The 21,186-nt window shown below is 44.7% G+C and overlaps 1 protein-coding gene across 2 annotated transcripts in view; it reads right to left on the bottom strand.

The window, feature by feature from the left end:
* RAB10 (RAB10, member RAS oncogene family) overlaps positions 1–21,186 on the bottom strand; it is a 53,182-nt gene that overhangs the window by 3,595 nt on the left and 28,401 nt on the right. The window contains exons 2-5 of one of the 2 annotated variants that reach the window (XM_072858138.1): positions 20,780–20,840; positions 9,680–9,818; positions 2,137–2,226; positions 1,515–1,616 (exon numbers count right to left, since the gene is read on the bottom strand). In XM_072858138.1, coding sequence (XP_072714239.1) covers positions 1,515–1,616; positions 2,137–2,226; positions 9,680–9,818; positions 20,780–20,840 — 392 coding nt within the window. The remainder of the gene's footprint in view (positions 1–1,514; positions 1,617–2,136; positions 2,227–9,679; positions 9,819–20,779; positions 20,841–21,186) is intronic. The other variant, XM_072858139.1, reaches the window with a different exon arrangement.

The following is a 21,186-nucleotide window of genomic DNA, read 5'->3' as shown; positions in this document are numbered from 1 at the left end:
CCAGAACACCAGTTTCCAAGGCAGCGGACAAAACAGGCTCGTCTGCGTCACGGGATGTAAACTTGGTTAGACCAAAGCAAAACTCCAAGTCAAGTGGTTTTGATCAGATGCTAACATCTACTTTCAGCTGTTTAGAAACTAACCTAAGCACTCATGAGAATACTGCAGTTTCATCTCTATATTCCTTTGGTTATTCTCTTTGGCACAGCCTTGCAAAAGCAACCCCCCTCGCCTCGTTCTTCAGATAAATACACCGAGGCCAAAAATAAAAATGTAGAGGTCAAAAGGGTCAGTAAGACTTGCTAGCCTGACGACCTGTTTACCAAAGGCCAGGGATTTTCATCCAGTTTCTCACATAAAGCTTGTCAAAAACTGATTAAGAAACAACTCAAAACAACGGCGAACCAGACGCTGTTGAGCAGATGTGTATTTAAAAGGGTTAGCGAAAAGATTCAGGATTGACCTTGCACTAAATTTCTAACCAATTAACTCGGATGACATTATCAATAGCATTCACACAGGAGAGCGGTGGAAGACAGCGATGAAGGCAGTCTCAACAGGGGTCAGTCCCTACCGCTAAGTTGGAGCACAGAAAAAATGCGGAGGGTCATTTGTTTAGGAGCAAAAGCACGTATGCTAGAGTTGGCCAACCCACGTTTCCTGAGCTCCACAGAGTTTCGGTGCTGGAGAGGCATGAGCTGACCATAAGCAGGAACGTGCTAGCGCCGGGGTTACTGCGTAAATCAAGTCCTTGGCTATGGGACTACATCAACTAACTGGAACCAGCCCTGGAGCCACCCACCTATCCAGCCCAGCTCAATCCTGCAACAGAACAGTGGCAGCTATTGGAAGGCGATGCATTTTCTACTCATGAAAGGTATCAGGGATACAAGTATAGCAGTATCCTGTAGCTCTGGGCATACAAAGATTGGGGTACAGGCCACAGGAAAGACAACCATCTTTACGGTACGCTGGATGTTTCAGGAGGGGGAGCCAAGCACCAGGAAGAACTGGAGATCCATGTTCTTCTTTCAGTTGCAATATAACCCTCCAATAAAACCTCCAACGAAATGTGGAGGCTGAGAGGGCTAATCATTGGAAACAAGGCAGGAAGTGGCAGAGCTCGTTCACCTGTTCTATCAACCGCATCTACACTCCTCCCAACAGGCGCTGAGGAGTTTTTAGGCAGTGTCGCATATAATGGAGATGGTGGCAGGAAAAGGACCATTCTCTTCCATGCCAGCTGAAGTGTTTTAACTCCAAGCACATGTACAACACAACCATGAGCTTAAGGGCCAAACAACTACGAGCTTACATTCCTTGGCTCTGATGTATACTACTCCCTCTACATCAAACAAGCTTTAGAAGCTTTACATGTACAACACTCCTCCTTCAGGCACTCGTTTGTCTTAGCACGCCAAAGTCAAAGGCTGAAACAATTCAGGTAAACATCAAAAGCAATAGGAGCTGAAATTTTAGGATACTTTTTTCAAATGAATCCTGTAAGCACCTACCTTTCGAAGAATGTCTTCTGCTAATGTGAGGAATGCCTTCTCAATGTTTATATTTGCTTTTGCACTAGTTTCGAAAAACCTAATACCATGCTCCCTAGCAATCTAAACCAAAAAAGAAAGAAGGTGGTTAGCGTTACTGTAGAGTTATTCAATTGGTGCTGCTGTAACTTCAGGACTAGAGGCATTTATAAGCACGTAATATTCTTTCAGCCGTGGCAGGCGTCAGAAGTACTAGCTAGGCAAAGTGTCACAAAAGAAGATTCGGAATTTAATGATTCAGAACAGCAATTAAAGTGTATTAAATCACAAGTCAGCGTCTGAACATAAGACGACAGATACCATACAAGCCTGTCACATGGTAAGTAACTTAACAAAGGATGCCTGAAAATTTTTAGCTATCAAAGAAAGCAGAAACTGCAGCTGAACTCATTCTATTCATGGCAGTTGTTTGCAATGCAGCTTCTGAGAAAATATCCCCTAGACTTACAAACCATCAGCAAACCCAGCTACCTCGTTCATTCCCTGGCACATCCTGTTGTGCCATCTCAGCCACCTGGAGATGGCAGGAAGTCTTGGCACTGATTTGCTTACTTGGATAAGCAAGTTTTTGTCCGACACTTACCTGTTCGCCTTTTGCTTTAGGGACAACTCTTTTATCCTCCATGTCACACTTGTTTCCTAACAGCATCCTCTCCACATCTTCATTGGCATGCTAAAATGAGACATGAGACAGGTTTACACGTCTGTCCCAACAAGAAGTAAACATCTACTTCACTTTTGTATTTCCAGGCTGTTTGAAGTCCAGGCTAACGTTTACAGGTCTTGGTGTCCTGCACTTTCCTGAGTCACAACAAAGACTGCTAGAAATCATTCTTCAGACAGTGCCTTTAGACTAAATTGCTCATATAACCTGGAAGTGGAATTAGACAACAGCTCCAGGTTTGACACAGCTCTATCACCATCCCAATGCCACTTATTTTCCCCCTTCCTTTTTATTTCTTATTTCTTTATTTCTTTATTTCTTCACGCTTAAACTACTTATGTAGTTTAAGCGTGAAGTCTTCCTTTCTAAAAAAGATTAAGTGCTGTTCTACAACCCAGATTCTTCTAGTTAATGACACCAGCCTACCAAATCTCCATTAGTTTGCATGTGGGAAAAGAATCAACTTCCTGCCCAGCTCTTAGAGGTGTCAGGTTTTGTGTGTGCTGGACAAGCACATTTACAGATAGGATGCCACAAAACATTACAGGACAAGACGAACCCCCCATCTACAGCTGCCAACAATCAAGCTTCATGCACTGGAACAGCTCCAGCTCACACTACTACTTTTCTGGTGTTTAAAGGCTCCTTTGCATTGTTTTAGTAGACAGGTAAGTCTCCTTAACAATTACAACTATGCTTTCAACCACTGCAAAGCCAAATAACCAGGAAGTTAGTAAAAACCCCTTTTCCCTGTAATTGTTTTTTTAGAGGAGTTACCAAGTTAACTAACAACGGGAAATTACAGCTCTCTAGCATGATGCTGTTCCTCTGATGTCGCAATCATCAGAGCAAGACTGCATGTCAGCTTTGTGCTTCAGCTCTATCTGCTAAGTACTTCACACAGAAGTTGAGAAACTCGCGCAGTGAAATGGTGCGCAGACTATATACCAAGCGAACATAAAACGACATCACAAAGGGAAAACTGAAGTGAGCACCATGCTAATGCTCAGGGTCCAAAGAAAAGCAGGACCACATAGGAGGGAATCACCTTTGTCAGGCAAAAGCGAGTGCCAATGCTTTCTCAAGGAATGCTGAATGAGCAAAAATGCCTTGACTGTTCAGTTATTGAAGTTCTGCCAATAGCCATCATAGCAAGGAAAGAATACGCCAAAGATATCCACCAGACTAGAGAAAAGTTCCAGCAGCCACAGCACAAAGCATCACTTCAGTGGATAACTGAAGTAGTGGGCACTCATTGAGAGCAAAGGCTGTGGCTCCGGCTGTGGGGTCTGCACTGTCTACCCCAGTGGTAGCCGATGCCTCCACCCAGATGGAGCTGCTGAAGGAGAGGCTGCAGTGCAGACCTCAGACTGCAGGGAGTGCCTAGACCTTGCTCCTGGGAAAGGGACATGCAGCAGACCTGCCTGCAAAAGGTGTGCCCAGGTGGAGGACCTCCAGCAGCCAGTGGCTGAGCTGCAGGAGGCAGCGAGAAGGCTGCATAACACACGGGAGGCCGAGGAGGAGTTAGATAGCTGGTTCCGAGCGCAGTCTGCAGTGGACCCGCAGCCAAACACCCCAAAACTCCCCCACCCACACACACAGAAGGGAAGGGGGCCAATAATGCAGAAGAATGGATGGTTGCAACAGCAAGGATCAGCAGGAGGAAGAGACTTCCCTCAAAGGCTGAGGTGCCCTTGCAGAACTGCTTCACTGCTCTGCAGCCTGAAGAGGAACGACCCGTCACACCAGGAGAGACGCTGGAGCTGAGGGAGGCAGCCCAATCTGCTCCCCGTGTAACAACCAGGGCAACTACGAAAAGGCAATGGGTGACAGCAGTAGGTGACTCTCTTCTGAGAGGTATGGCGGCACCCATTTGCCGACCTGATGCACTCTCTAGAAAGGCGTGCTGCTTACCGGGGGCTCGTATCAGGGATGTCACCCTGAGACCACCAAGCCTCATACAGTCCACTATTATCCACTGCTGCTGTTTCACATGGGCACCAGTGATACAGCCAGGAGCAGTCTGAGGAGTACCAAGAAGGGTTACAGGGCCCTGGGAGCGGCGGTAAAGAGGCAGTTTTTTCATCAATCCTCTTGGTCAAACGGAAGGGGTTTGAAAGGGCCAGTCGAATCTGGCAAATCAAATGGTTACAGGACTGGTGCCACAGCCAGGGGTTCGGCTGCTTAGACCACGGGACTTGCTTTGAGAAACCTGGTCTACTGGGGGCTGATGGGGTCCATCCGTCAGAGAAGGGGAAGAGTATCTTCGGTCATAGGCTTGCCAAGCTGGTGAAGAGGGCTTTAAACTACAGTTGCCAGGGGAGGGGAACCTCAATCCATCCCAGTCCTACCAGTTTGATGCCAGTGCCAGCAACAGATGCCCAGAGCCTGGAGGAGGATCACAGGTCAGCAGGAGAGCACCTGAGGAGCAGCACAGGAATTCCAGCCACTCCAGCCACTAAGTCAGCTTCATCGGGGGCCCAGCCTAAATGTCTCTATGCAAATGCACGTAGCGTGGGGAATAAACAAGAGGAGTTAGAGACGCGTGCACACCTGCAGGGCCGTGATCTTATTGGCATCACGGAGACGTGGTGGGATGGCTGCTATGACTGGAGCGTTGGAATGGAAGGATTCAGGCTCTTTAGGAAGGACGGGCAGGGGAGACGAGGAGGGGGCATCGCCCTCTGTGTCAATGGCCAGCTGGAGTGCATGGAGCTCCGCCTGGGGATGGGTGAGGAGCTGACCGAGAGCCGATGGGTCAGGCTTAAAGGGAGGGCAGGGACAGGTGACATTACAGTGGGGGTCTGCTACAGGCCACCCAACCAGGGAGACCGAGCAGATGAGGCCCTCTATAGACAGACAGGAGCAGCCTCACGTTCACAAGCCCTGGTCCTCATGGGGGGACTTCCCCCACCCCGATGTCTGTTGGAGGGACAACACAGCAGGGCATAAGCAATCCGGGAGGTTCCTGGAATGCGTTGATGGTAACTTCCTCCTCCAAGTGACAGAGGAGCCAACGAGGAGAGGTGCTATGCCGGACCTTGTTCTCACCAACAAGGAGGGGCTGGTGGGGAATGTGAAGCTCAAGGGCAGCCTTGACTGCAGTGACCATGAAATGGTGGAGGTCAAGATCCTTAGGGCGGCGAGGAGGGTGCACAGCAAGCACACTACCCTGGACTTCAGGAGAGCAGAGTTTGGCCTCTTCAGGGATCCGCCTGGCAGAGTGCCATGGGATAAAGCCCTGGAGGGAAGAGGGGCCCAAGAAAGCTGGTTAATATTCAAGGATCACCTCCTCCAAGCTCAGGAGAGATGCATCCCAGCAAAGAGGAAGTCAGGCAAAAACGCCAGGAGGCCTGCATGGATGAACAAGGAGCTCCTGGACAAACTCAAACACAAAAAGGAAGCCTACAGAGGGTGGAAGCAAGGACAGGTAGCCTGGGAGGAATACAGAGAAATTGTCCAAGCAGCCAGGGATCAGGTTAGGAAAGCTAAAGCCCTGAGAGAATTAAATCTGGCTAGGGACAACAAGAGCAACAAGAAAAGCTTCTATAGGTACGTCAGTGATAAAAGGAAGACTAGGGAAAATGTGGGCCCTCTCCAGAAGGAAACGGGAGACCTGATTACCCGGGATATGGAGAAGGCTGAGGTACTCAACGACGTTTTTCCCTCACACTTCACCGGCAAGTGCTCAAGCCACACCGCCCAAGTTGCAGAAGGCAAAGGCAGGGCCTGGGAGAATGAAGAACCACCCACTGTAGGAGAAGATCAGGTTCGAGGCCATCTGAGGAACCTGAAGGTGCACAAGTCCATGGGACCTGATGAGATGCATCTGTGGGTCCTGAGGGAACTGGCGGATGAAGTTGCTAAACCACTATCCATCATATTTGAGAAGTCATGGCAGTCTGGTGAAGTTCCCACTGACTGGAAAAGGGGAAACATAACCCCCATTTTTAAAAAGGGAAAAAAGGAAGACCCGGGGAACTACAGGCCAGTCAGTCTCACCTCTGTGCCCGGCAAGATCATGGAGCAGAGCCTCCTGGAAACGATGTTAAGGCACATGGAAAATAAGGATGTGATTGGTGACAGCCAACACGGCTTCAATAAGAGCAAATCGTGCCTGACAAATTTGGTGGCCTTCTACGATGGGGTTACACTGTTGGTGGATAAGGGAAGAGCAACTGATGTCATCTACCTGGACTTGTGCAAAGCGTTTGACACTGTCCCACACAACATCCTTGCCTCTAAATTGGAGAGACATGGATTTGATGGATGGACCACTGGGTGGATAAGGAATTGGCTGGATGGTTGCACTCAAAGTGGTGGTCAATGGCTCGATGTCCAAGTGGAGACCAGTGACGAGTGGCGTTCCTCAGGTGTCGGTATTGGGACCGGTGCCATTTAACATCTTTGTTGGTGACATGGACAGTGGGATCGAGTGCACCCTCAGCAAGTTTGCCGACGACACCAAGCTGTGTCGTACGGTCAACATGCTGGACGGAAGGGATGCCACCCAGAGGGACCTTGACAGGCTTGAGAGGTGGGCCCGTGTGAACCTCATGAGGTTCAGGTTCAACAAGGCCAAGGGCAAGGTGCTGCACACATGGGTCAGGGCAATACCAAGCACAAATACAGGCTGGGTGGAGAATGGATTGAGAGCAGCCCTGCGGAGAAGGACTTGGGGGTACCAGTGGATGAAAAGCTCAACATGACCCGGCGATGTGTGCTCGCAGCCCAGAAAGCCAACTATGTCCTGGGCTGCATCACCCGCAGCGTGGCCAGCAGGGCGAGGGAGGGGATTCTGCCCCTCGACTCCGCTCTGGTCAGACCCCCCCTGCAGTACTGCATCCAGTTCTGGGGTCCTCAGCACAGGAAAGACATGGACCCGTTGGAGCGAGTCCAGAGGAGGGCCATGAAGATGATCAGAGGGATGGGGCACCTCCGCTATGAGGACAGACTGAGAGAGCTGGGGTTGTTCAGCCTGGAGAAGAGAAGGCTCCAGGGAGACCTTACAGCAGCCTGCCAGTACCTGAATTGGCCTACAAGAAAGCTGGAGAGGGACTCTTTACAAGGGCATGTAGTGATAGGACAAGGGGTAATGGCTTTAAACTGAAAAAGGACAGATTTAGATTAGATCTAAGGAAGAAATTCTTAACTCTGAGGGTGGTGAGGCACTGGCCCAGGTTGCCCAGAGAAGTTGTGGAAGCCCCCTCCCTGGAAACATTCAAGGCCAGGTTGGATGGGGTTCTGAGCAACCTTGTCTAGTGGCAGGTGTCCCTGCCCATGGCAGGAGGATTGGAACTAGATGATCCTTAGGGCCCCTTCCAACCCAAACCATTCTATGATTCTATGAAGTACTTTGAAACCTGCCATGAGAAGCTTCTTGGAAAGTCTAATCTGAATTTACTTTCAGTCCAACACTCTTAATACTACTTTATGGTAGAATAGAACTTCAGAGGCAAGAGATCCGCATACCCAGTACTCCTGCTTACAGTAATAACCCATTTCATATTCCTCAGGAGAATCACCCCCAGTTTTTTTCCTTCAGGTCACAAGGAAGAAGAGCAATCAGAGAGCAAAGGTAGATTAACATACCGTGTAGAATAAGACTCTGAAAATGTTGACTTTTCATGCACACACACAAAACTGCTTACACAGCAACAGACTTTTCAAATACAGCCAGCTCCAACGTATAAAACTGTGCACTTGAGCAACTCAACTAATTCCTACCAGCCCAAAGCAAAAGTGCATGGCATAGTACACCTCTGCAGAATGTGTGACCTTTAAATAATTAAGTATTTAGCAAGGATGAAGGTGTAACATCTCTAGGTTTCCTGGCTATTTCTAAATCAAGCCTTAAGTATCCTGTAGAAGAGTCTCCTTGCACAGAATAGCAATTCAGAACAGCGGCTTGCTTCTTGAAAATTCTCCTTCTTGAGAGAATATCCTTGGCGATATTAACTCCTTGTAAAACCAAAGCACTTAGCTACTTCAATCACAACTATCATTTGCAATAATCCTGTACATGAGTGGGTACACCTGCCATACATTTTAGCAAGAAGCCTCAACACTGCATCTGGAACCTCAGAGGATGACTTCACCCATCATTTCTGCAAACGCACTCTGTTAGTGAGCTTCTTCCATAACAAAAAAAGCTTCCTAAGGTGTCAAACATCCCTTATAAAACTGCAGTAGCCATGCAGCCTTCACAATGCACCTAAAATGAGCTGCAGAGGTTTGTATGACAAAGATTTGAAAACATGAGGTCAGCAAAAAACACTCGCTTCTCAGACACAATGGTATGAATGACATATTACTTGACTTCCTGGATACTACTACATTTTTTTAAACAAAGCAACTGCAGAATCTAAAGGCCTCAGTTTCAAGTTTATATTCAGCTCACCACTGAGTCTCTTCCTGTGCTGCCTTACTCCCCACCCCCTCCTTCTGTAGCCACGAAAATGTGGACCTTTCCATAAACAGTACAGTTTCCCATTTCTCATGCTAGGAAATTAAAGTCCCCATACCACATTTTTGCTCTGTAAGAACCTTTCACCAGCCTCAATGCTTCAACTAGCAATGCCTGACAGCACCCATCTGCTGACACTCAGTTCTACAGGGCCACCTTCATGCTTTCTAGGAAAATAACAAAGCTGGAAAATCCAAACATTTATTCCATTTGGGAACAGCATAATAAAGCAAGAACTAACAGTTGTGCTGCCCTCTAGCATCTCAGAACTCCTGGAGAATGAACTCTTGGGGATCCACGCACTGAATGTTTCCACATCAGTTTCTTCTGCTTCACTTGACCTTGCTCAAAATTTTACCAGCCTCCTTGTTTGGTACTCCTCTAACAAGGACAAACATCAGCTATGCAGGTTTGAGTAGTTTGCTAACATTCAACAACAGCAGTTTGCCATACTACCTCTAACGGCCATGACAAACTTGCAAATATTTCATGACATGGATTTTGAGGGAGTGGAGGTTGAGGATTTATTTGAGGATTTACATAGTCATCCTTACAAAATAGGTTAGTACTAGAAGGGACATATTCTATAGCTACTCTACAGCTTATGGCTTAGTGTTGCTCCTCTGCACACCACCTCGTGGTGGCAGCTCCTCCTGAAAACTGCAACTCCCAGTGACTACAAGATGTATTCCTTACCTCTAAGTATTCTCCAGCACAGAAACAAAGTTTGCTCATGTATGAATTTGACATTGTAGGACACCACTAGCCCCTGTGTAGCGTTGTGATCCTTTATGCTGTTGTTGAAGGGAGAGTTGACATAGGACATAGGCCAGCCTAAGAACAGCACCCAAACCCCCACATTAATTTATGCGCTACGCCTTCTGCCAGGGTAGAAGCAGAAACTGCAATCCAGAAGCTGAGTTCTGTGGGACTCATCAATTGCTCTATGGGTCACAACAAACAGCTCAATTCCGGGATCTTACAGACATTACTCACCTCATCTATGTTTCTGAGCCACTTGCTGATGTTTTCAAAGCTCTTGGCGTTGGTGATGTCATATACTAGCATGATCCCCATGGCACCTCTGTAATAGGAGGTGGTGATGGTGTGAAATCGTTCCTGCCCTGCTGTGTCCCTGCGGAAAACAGACAAGAGTACGTATGAGAGGCAAGCTCTAAAGAAACCAGCATGGTGTATCTATTAGAGAAGCGCGCGTGGCACAGTACACGCTCTGTTGCACCACTGCTGAGGCATGTGCAATGTTTTTGAAGAGCGGTAGGACGCACTCCAATGTGCATCAGCAGCAGCTTCCAAGGTGGCCCATTCCCTCCCAGACGTAGCTGAACACTCAGAGAACAAAAAGGGCAAGCTTCAGTAAGCCAGGCTCATGAGGGTACAGAAACTTAGGGCTTGAACTTTCTCTTTTGGATTTTACTTTAAAGGGGACTGTTTTTTAAAAAACACATTTCAGAGTCTACTATGACAAAGACAAAAGACACCGGACTGCTTAACTGGGCTTACACGACTAAGTGGGCAGAAGATGAAGCTATGTGGTGAACGGCAAAGTGGTCAGTTGCAGTAGGTCTGCTATATTACCACAATAAACAAACCCAGTATCAAGTCATGGCAGAAATTTGTTACTTTTAAACTTTGTATTTTTATTGACAACTTGAAACTTGCACCCAAAAAGAGAAACTTTTATTTCCAAGTCTCATATCTCAGAGAAGTGTCTAAGACTTCTGAGCCCCGGTGGAACCCAGTAGCGGACGGGACGAAAACAGGAGCAAGAAATGCTCTACCAACACTTCAAGAGGACTGTGAGCTCCAGCCATGGGAGTGCCTGAACAGCCCCAGAAACATCGCTGTCCCAGACACTCCCTCCTGTTACTGACCAGTTCTTCCCAAATGAATGTAAAAATAAGCCACTTTAAAACTCCATCTACAATTTTAAAGTTACGTACCCTAACCACTGACCAGCCTGATTAGACACTGCACAAAGCCAGCTGGCTCAGTACTGAAGTCTCTGCAGGAAGTTCCCAAAATGTTGTAGGTTGTTTAGCAGTGCTGCTGTCAAAGGCAGCGGAGTCTGGAACTGCAACCAGCGATGATCTGACCCAACTATCCAGTCAACACCACCACGATGCCCGAGAAGATCCCTTGCCATTTCAGCAGCTGCTGAGCAGCCACAAAGACAATCACCCAACATTTTCCAGAACTCAGACTTAAAACCAAGAAGAATTTTGTTTTCAGATGAGTTTTATAAAGCTTTAATGTGATCTTACAAGTTTATATTCCTGAAATTTTAGATCAAAGTGTATGAAAAGTAAATCTAGAAGATGTAGTGTAACATGAAATTGTCGTTTTCTATAAGCAATATGCTGAAAACTGATCATGCAAGATTAAAGACAGTATGTATTTTCCCATCTAATTGAGATCTTTGATGGAACGCATTAAATTTGGTTAAACCAACTCACATGCCATTAAGTTGAGAATTAAGAGTTAACTCTGTATTCTAGTGTCTTTCAGAGGACATAAACCTAACAGATTACATGTTCACAGACAGTTTTCAGTGACACTATTCCACAAGGTAGAATCAAAGGTGTCTCCAAATTTAAACTGGTCTAAATTGAAATTAAACATTCCCTAACCGCCTTCACAAAGGCACAGTGTTGTGGGTGTCATCCCCCGTCCCCCCTCCACCCCCATTTCCTTGCTCACAAACCAGTAACCTCAAAAAAGCTCACGGACTGGAGTCGAACTAGTTCAACTCATTTCCCTCTCAACTGCTCCTGAGGTCACAGCAAACACCTTTGCAGAACATGGACACCACCAGGCACCGAGCCCTGTGAAAACTCGGCTCTCCCCACCACCCCATCACCTACAGCTGAACCAACAAACACTGACCCTAGTTGCCAAATAAATTTGTTTAAGCACATGTCAGATTTCTGGCCAAGTATCGTTGGCAATGGGGAGTAAATGAAAAGCCCCGAAATTTGAAGACGCCATGGAGGAAAAGTTTCTGAGATGCAAGAGAAATGCTCTACAAAGTTCCTTCTCAAAGAGTCTTATTGGCACTGTTGGGCTTGGACCCCATATCACGCTTTTGAGGCCGATTGCTCCCATCTTTTCTCTCCTCCTAGGAGATGACAAACACCAGGACGAGGGCAAAGAGCACAGGAGGAGGAACAGGGGCAGCTCCTAAACCCGAGCACCACTTTGTTCAGAGATGTTCTAACAGGCCATGCTGTGCAGAGGTCTGGCTCGGTGGCAGTAGCCTCGAGAGGCAATCTAGTCCATTCCCTGGCTCTACAAAATGCTGAGGGATACCACATTATTCCTGAAAGATGCCTGATGTTCTGCTGGAGACCTCTGACGATTGCTGGCTCAAATCCCCCCCTCTCATTTTCTTTCTGTCCCATTTGGAAGTTTCTCCTGATGGCACACTTGGGTTTTCCTTAGTGCAAATTAAGGCCATCAATCCTTGTCTTACCTTTCAATAGGTAACTAGAGGAGTTCACTTCCCTTCTTTCTACAACTAATTTTGCATACTCAAACACAGCTCTTGCACCTTTTCTGAATTTTCTCAAGCCACCTCAAGTTCTTTAGACCTTACTCGCTGGCCAAAGGTCTAAGATACGCAGCCTTGCCTATTACTCTCTCTGGATTCCCTCCAATTTGCCCATATCTAAGCAAAAACCAGGGCACTACTCCAGCTGAAGTCTTACCAGCCTCATACAGGAATATTTTCTAGAAGACTTGGGCATGCCTGTTTACGCATCCCACTCCCTTTCCTCATGATGAAGCAGATTTTTCTGACATTTGAGTAACTGATTCCACATACGTAACTTGCCAACTTTGCATTTGTCTCTACTGAATTGCACAGGACTTTTTTCAGTGACACTTCTCCAATCAGTCAAAAGGAATCCACATTATAATCCAGTCCTCTACACAATTTATACTTTGCAACTTCATCTTTTCCTGCCTAGATTAAATACAATAACCATACTCTCTATTCCCTTATCCCAACCTTTAAAGAAAACATTGCCTATCATGAAACTCAGGACAGACTCGTACAAAATATCTCAACAGAACTCTTACGCATCGTTTATTTTCTCTCGCCATGAGTTTTGTGTCCAGTTGATAGCATCTTCGCCTAAGTCATTCCCCCCTAACTTGCTAACATCAAGTAGGACAGTGTCAGGAAAGCCTTACCAAAAGCATCAAGACATACGGCATCTGCGATTTTTCCCCTCCTGACAAGGCCAGTAGCCGTCACAGCAAGAATTCAGATTGATTTTACACAACTTGGCATTGACAACACTTAGTTGTTACTCATTCCTTGTCATGTCCCATGCGCCTACAACTAAGTTGCACAGTTAACTCCTCCACTGTTTTTTCTGGCAACTGAAGCTAAGCTAATGGATGAAAAGAAAGGTGGGGATGGAAAAAGCAAAGAACTTGGAGCCTTTCCCCCCACCTTTTTTTTTTTTAAATAAGTACTATATTTGCCCTTTCCCCTCCTTAATGGATTCTCCATTCATTATTCAGAGATAACTCTTAATGGATGTGAGATCAGAGAACTGACTGAAGCAAACAGAGGAAATGAGTTATGGCTTTCAAACTGCCCACGACTGATGAATCCACCCTGAGCAAATGGCACGAGACAATTGGAGCTCGCATGTCTTGTTTACTGCCCTGGCTTTCCATTCTTTTGTTCAAACCTCTAGGATGTAAGAATACGCTCCAAAGCTATGGGTGTGCAGTAAATCCTTGATGGAGGCAAAAACATTTGTGGAAGCTAGCTAGCTCTCCAAGCTAAAATAAACGTAGACAAGGACTATTAAGATAGCCAAGGAAAATGAGGCCCTACTGCACAGGGGGAAACAGAGAGAACTTGGTTTGTTTAGCTGCAAAATGAAGACAATGAGGGTCGTCCTGTGGGACTAGGGAAAGGAGAAGCACAAGGAAAGTGAAAAATCTATTTAAATTATTCTCATGCCAACATTAAAGTATGCATAAGCTATATCATATTAGAGGTTTAACCAACAGAGAAAGGAATTTCTGGGACAGCTTTCCGGTTGACCTAGCAGAGACTAAAGAAACCTTAAAATGTACTGTGATTTGTTTATGAAAGATTTACACGGATGCAACAAGAAGAGAGTATATCTTATGATCTGTGAAGATCCTTCCAGTCCACATAGCTTGAAATAAAGGTCTTCAACGTATTAAACCAAGTATTTCCTAGCAAATAATCCTAAGAATTTTATTACTATCCTACTGTTTCTTCTTATAATATTAAAACTACACAGCAGAATACTGCATTGAAGAAACTGTACTGCTGACATCAGGCACGCTCTGGAAGCTTTAGCAACTGGGTCGAAGACTTTCCTTCACAAAGGAACATCTGTAAGATCCTTTATGACTGGCAAATTTCAGCTTTTCTAAAAAAATATTCATCCAGGAAAAAAAAATTCTATAAAGAGTGAAGTATCTAATTGTTTTATAGGAAGTCAGACTGACATGCCAAAAGAGCCTCTTCCACCCTGAGCTGTGCACATGGTGAATGGTCTCAAAAGCTGTCAGCAGCAAGAGTTAACTTTCAGATGTTCCTAGCATAATTGCAAAAATTAACGAGACTGTTCGTACAGTAGTTAGTGGTGCTGTCTGCAGCTTTGGCTGTTCACCACCATACTTATTAAATGCAAGAACTTGCATATAACTGGGAATCTCCACCTGTGTAACTATTTTGGATAGCTATGCTGCTGCACATTTCTTTCACCTAGACAGGTCAGATGACTGTTTTTGCAACGAGCTCATTGCTGAATAAAACAAAATTCTGAGGACACTTTTCTAGCCATGTAAAAGTGTTCCCAGCAAAGATGCACCAATAGAAAAGTGTTACTTTATGGTCTTCTACCCAGTTAAGACCTGTATACTAAAAAAAAATAAGGCTGTTTCTAAAATTTTGAATCAGTCACTAAGACTGTATGTAAAGACAGGAGGATCAGAGTAGCAGCTAAGTAGGAAAAAAAGAAAAAATTCAGATGTCTTCGAATCTTTGAGTAAAGTGATTTTCAGTTTATTACAGAAGCAATTTTGTCATCATACTGCTTTCATATTAATACAACACTATCAAGTGTGATTGTTTCATACACCACTGAAGAGAAACGGATCATTTGCCTTACCCAGCTCTGGAAGCTCTTCAAGGATCTAGCCTTTTAGGTCTCAACTTTCTGGCCTTAACAATGCAAGTCACTGCCTTGCAACAAGCCTGCACAGGCACTCCTGAGGCAGCAGTTCCGCAAACAAGCCTGTCCCAGGCGCACAAGAATCAAGCACTTTGCTAACTTGTACCTACTGTCATTCACCTCAGTCTATCAGGGTTCCTTGTTCTGGCTTGACAATACACACTGCGCACTGACAAGCTGCCAGGAAAGCAATCTACATGAAAACTGGTAAATGGAAAATTCGCAAGTGAGGAATCAACAACTGTTAGTCCTCATGAACCCCTGCAAAACTAACTCTTCATACAGCCCTACCCATATATTTTGGTTACTCCTTAAGATCAGTTTAAGACTAGACACGTATACACCATGTGGCTGTTTAAGGAAACTTGGGATTACTTACTACTCAGACTTGGAAAAGCAAATATGGACCTCTTGAAAAGGCTGATCATTCACTCACTGTTCACATAACCCCACTCCGTTTACAATCCCTAGAAACTTATTCCTAAATACTGCAGCTATTTCTTGGAACAGCTTTCTGCCCTACCCCATCCCTCCAGTATTCCATAGTCAGTATAAGGGCATTTGGGGATTTTTTGTTTTGGATTCATTCTCCCAATATCAACACCCTGTAAATCCACCTCAGGATCACCTCTCACAGTTCCTAGCTGTCTCCCCAGACTGCAGACTGTGAACAGAGAGACCAGAAAGTGGCTGTATGTTCTCCAACCAATTTTCACAGAATATTTTTGAATAAATAGAAAGAGCGCTCCTGGGGTAAGTTCTTCTGCAATAACAGAACAGGACACATCATGATCCTCTTATTTGTCAAGTTCTATTCTGAAATACCTGGCCAATCTGTTTTTTTTTTTTCCCTCCACATTCCCCTTTCTCTATTTCCCCCCCATTATGCTGAACTAGAGCTTCTCCCAGAGTCTTCCACTACTGCTGGTGGATTTCCAGCAACTTTGATTTCCATTGTCCTTGAACTCAGAGTCCGTCTTTCTCTTCCGTGTCTGCTACCACTATGTATTTTTTAGACGACAGTAATATTTCCTTTCAGCCTTCGCTTCACCAGGAAGAAAAACCTGAATCTGACTTCTGTGCATTCTCACAAGCACATAAGAGCCGTACCTGGTCAGGCCAGAGGTTTCCCAGCTTCCACTTCTTCGTAGTTCAAGGACTTCTGGAGCCAGAGATCACATCTGTGTATTTAACAGTCCAAAACAGACTGCTCCTTCGTGAATTCCCTCATGAATCCACGTACATCTGCAGCTACCACAACATCTTGCAATGAGGAGTTTCACAGCTTAACTTAATTTCCTTGCGTTTTGCATGTGCCACCTTCTAGCCTTACGCTAGAACTAATGTCCTGGTATTGGAAAAGACAATGACTTACATCAATCTCTACCTACCTTTCCCAGTATCCTCGTGATTTTAAAAATGTGCTTTGATCACTTCTCTGACACCCTGAAGAATCCTCATCTTTCCAGTTGTGCTTCCTAAAATAGCTATTACATCCCTCTGATCATCCTACTTGCCCCTTTCTTTCTAGGGCATGCTAATCAAAATTGTACATTGTGTTAGACTGTGACACTTCCCTGCCCTCTGGAAATGATCGCACCCACTGTATCAGAAAAACCACATCACACATGCTGCATTATGGTAATAAGTTTAGTGAATTACAGGATGCCTAAGCCTTTCGGTTTCCATTTCCAAGCAATTCTATCCAAGTTTCCAGAGTCTATGATATTACACTCTTCATAGCTGAATTTTTAGCTCTACTACTCTATTCCTCAAAAGTGTTTCATCTCCTTTGCAATGACAACACCATCTTTTCCTGGAGTGGTAATCTCTCTTTTAGGTTCTTTTATTTCCTCTCCCTTCTCTGTACTATGATCATTGCTGAAAATATTAATATTTTTCAAAACAATCATCAGTGTCAATCCTTCCAGGTCTCACCCTTCATAAGTACTTCTACTCCCAAATCCTTACGCTTAATTCCTTTCTCCAAAATCCTGTACTAAGCCCACCACTGGTGACTTCCCATATGGCATCGTATCATATACTGTCAGATCAACAATTTTTATGAACATACAAGTAGTACGATAATCTAACCAAGAAGATACTCGATTCTTCTATCACCTGCTACCACCCAGAATTTGACATACCAGTACTCCTTCTGATGGATCTGCTCTGAACAAGCTCATTCCTTCAGAAAGCCAGTCCCAAGAGCTGTGTCCCATCCTGCTCCTTGCTTGCAGTCCATCCACCGCACCCGGCTTGCCCAGCCTAGCTGAGGCTCTCCAGAAGCTCCCTGCACATAGACATTGTCCCACTTGCAACCCAGCCCCAACATTCTCCACTTCCTCTTGTCCCAGCCTCAACATCGTTTTGCAACAGGCGCATTTGAAGCAACATGAAAACGCTTTAATCCTAGCTTGATTCTTACTGAACAGCAACCCCAGTTTTTAATAGCTATGAAGTATCAAGTTGCTTATCACCTCCAGCAGGGTTTAACTCAGCTTGACCTTTGTATTCTTGCTTTACTCCCATATATAATTTCAGAGGTCAAGGAACGACTGATATTCTGCCACGTCTGCTCATTTTCCATTCCCAGGAAGAGGCAGGTAGCTATCCTGCTCTGTAGGAAAGGAGCAGAGCTGTATTAGTGACGGTTTTATCTGTTTTCTGTAAAACTAATTGCCCATTGAGACTGCACCCCCACCCCAAGGAGTACAAAAGCCACAGTAAAACACAGCGACACAGCTTTGCAGCCAGACAGAGAGCAGCTCCTATACCAGGACAGCAGCACAAGAAAGATTTAATATGTGGGTGATGGAGGATTATATGGATCGGCAAGAGGCAGGTCAATATAGTAATTTTAAACTGAGGAACAGTTTATTTCTATTGTTTTCTGTATGTGGAAAGAAATACACTTTTCACCTATGTAAAGAACAAATGCTACATAATTGAATACTTAATCACTCCCACTGATGTAGAAACCTTATTCTGTAAGTGACAGGTTTGCCCAGCCATCACTTTTGCAAGGGACGGCTCACTGAACACAGCTCCTTCATAAACATTGAGCAACTCTATGTAAAGAAACTCCGTCATACTTGGGAAGCAGCTAACACATACTAAGTTCTTTAAGGTACAAAATTCTGTCACCGTCTGCCATTTCACAAACAGCTGAATGTCACTATTCTAAAAAAAAAAGTTTAAATCTGAATAAGCAGCAATAATAATAACAATGATGATAAGAGCAACAATGACAAGACAAAACTGCCTTGCTTCTAACAGTAAAAGGGACTGTTAGGAAGCAAGAAAATAGCATTACAAAAGGCTGGACAAAGATATGGTGGCACTTTGGAGAGCCGCAGCTGGACTTACACTCATGGACTGGGCCAATGTCATTGCACCCGGTATCCTGTCTCTGTAAGCGACCAGAAGCAGCTCAGACGTGCATACAAGAAGCAGGGCAAACTGATAGGCACAAATGGGACGATAGTTTTCAGACGGGGGGAACCCGCAAATGAAATAGCGGTCATTCCTCCTCTAAATTCTGAGCATGGATACACTCCATAAATACAAGCACACCTGCAGTGCAATACTAACTGAAAGCACACAAGCACCAAGGGTCTCGTCTCCCATCCTTAGCTTAAAGCCTGTTTTCTCTGCACCACCCGTCTTTTGTTATCTTCTGATCAGCTTAATCAAGCATGGAGCTGTGTCCCAGTGGAAGTGCTACCTACGACTCAGAAGACATGTTTTGTCGATTCAGCTGCATTAGCTCCTGCGCATTTACTTCAGTTATAAAAGCATGACCCATACTCCAGACTCAAGAAAAGCTGCAGAAACAGCCTCAGGTTTACAAGGGGAATGTTCCACTAAACGCATCCCTTGCTTACTAAACTGCTGCAGCAGCAGTGAAGTGTAATTCTGGAAATATGTTACACAACTCCTAGAAGTACAGGGTGAGTTTAAATGCAGGAAGCGGTGGTTAAATATAGATGCATTGCACAAAGTATCTTCACCAAAAGACACTACTGTTCTAGCCACCAAACCACTGCTGGGCAAAACTCCTTGTACAGGAAAAGTTGGAAACTACAAAGCCTAGATTTTTTTTTTCCCCCCATCAAAAGCGCATGCCATAGGAACTTCATTTTCTGCTTTCCAAGTTTCATTTCAAACGTGAAATTTTGAACTGGCAGGAACAAGAAGCAGATTCAGACAACGACCTCCCAACTTCGCAACGTTTAAAAGTTGCAGTTTCATAAAACTCGGCTCACCCAAACCCCGCTTCATTTCTCTAACCCACTAAAACCCACTGTGTGTACAGCTTCATTATGGCTTGCTTCTTTGCCTATATGCACATTAAATGTCCTCAGTATTCCGTATTTTCAGTTTCTACATATCACGATGACTTTTTCCTAAGTTTAATCTAACACATCCTTCCAAGTCATCCCAATGTTTTGTTCTACCTTTCTATCCCATGGTGAGTCACAGCACCTACCCTCCTGTTGGGGTACAAAATACGACACAAAACAACTGTTAGAAGTTATGCTGTGATCTGGGTTGAAAATCTGGATGTTAACAGTCTGGTGAACTCATAGAGCAAGAGCTGTCCAGCAAGTCAATCAATGAAGCTGCATGACACCCGAATGCCTCTGTAGCTAATGTCCTTCCTTTCCACTCCTCTGCTTTTGGTTCCCAGCTGATCTGTACCCATCCTTCCTCAGATGGTTCCACCTAAAACATTGCCCTTACAAAGATGGTCACCCTTTGTAGCTCCCCACTGAAGCATTCCAGCGCGCTGAGGTTACTTTATCATCCAAATACTTCCTTATCGACGGCCTACACAGTTTATACAACAAAATCAACTTCAACAACTCTTTCCCTTGCAGGGCGCAAAACAAATTAACTAAGTTGGCTAAGTTCTGTTTGCAGGACTGGGATATGAGAAACAACTGAGACACAAGGTGGACGCTCAGAGCGACGGTAACAAGAAGGATTCAGAATACATTCACCAAGAAGGATAATCATTCAGGCCAGTGCTTCCTTCTAACTGGAACACATCCATCTGCATCTACAAACATCAACGTTATCAAGCCATAAAAGATTTTTATTAATGGGGAACAAAATGGGCAAATTCAAATTCTAAACAAATTCAAGTTCTGAACTCTCAGTAAAACTGGAGAATGCACCAGCAATATGTGTACATAGTTGAGGAGGAGTCTAAACAGACATACAGGCTAGGAAAAGCCATTAGCTTTCCTGACCTGACTTGTTACAGGGCTATTAAAACAGAAGAAAAATCTCTAGTTAGGCATGCATAGCAAGCTAAAAGGAAAGAGTTTAAGTTTTGCCTCATGTTAGACCTTCCTACAAAAAAGCAGCCATGTTTTCAGCCAGCTGAGAAGCTCCACAGTTTACCATGAAAAAATATAAAATAAGGGAAGACGTGGATTACACTTTCTTGCTGACACAAAGCAAGGCTACTAGTCAATTTATAGTTATAGATTCGAGGCAACTCCTAATTTAAAGATTCCAGTTTTAAAACACTTCCCACTAAATCACAGACTGCGAGGATCTTGTCCTCCCAAACAAGAGATTTGCCAACAGCCTGTCCAAGGGAGCAGTCAGTAACAGTGGTTATGAACGCAACACACAGATCTCTTCCCCATTTCTTAAAAATAGTTCAGGGGAATACACGTGGAGCTTTACCACTACTGAAAATACAAAACACAGTTACAGAACTAGATACCTGAATGTAATCTCGGAAAGAGTAAACTCTTCTCACGAAAACCTGCTTCTGAAAGAAGCCATCCAGAAGGATGCCACCCCATAGCTTCTTGGGTATATTACTCACCATATCTGTAGCTTGATCTTCTTTCCTTGTAATTCAACAGTTTTAATCTTGAAGTCTATCCCTAAAATAAACAAACACATAAATAAGTAATTAGTATTTATTTACAAAAAAGCAATTCCACATCAACTCACAACTGCTCCAGACAGAAGAACAGCGCTTTGCTTCTTTTACTGAATCGTCAGGTAAACCAAGGATGTCCGAGTGAGCTGGAATGCAAGAGGAGCATGGCTACCAACGCAAACAGGGCCTCAACAGGTCTACAAACGGTCAACGGATGCCTTCAGCTAACATTGTTAAGATGATCTGGCTTGTAAAAGCTTAAGTTTCTTGCTTATTTTTAAGAAAGAACAATATCAGGGTTTTGCAATTTTTCTGGAGAACTTCCAAAAAGAGGAAGTTTAGGAGTT

Source organism: Ciconia boyciana, chromosome 3, assembly GCF_034638445.1.
Source record: "Ciconia boyciana chromosome 3, ASM3463844v1, whole genome shotgun sequence".
Classification (NCBI taxonomy): Eukaryota; Metazoa; Chordata; class Aves; order Ciconiiformes; family Ciconiidae; genus Ciconia; species Ciconia boyciana.
The sequence above is the reverse complement of the archived record's forward strand: the minus strand, read 5'-3'. Positions and strand labels throughout refer to the sequence as shown.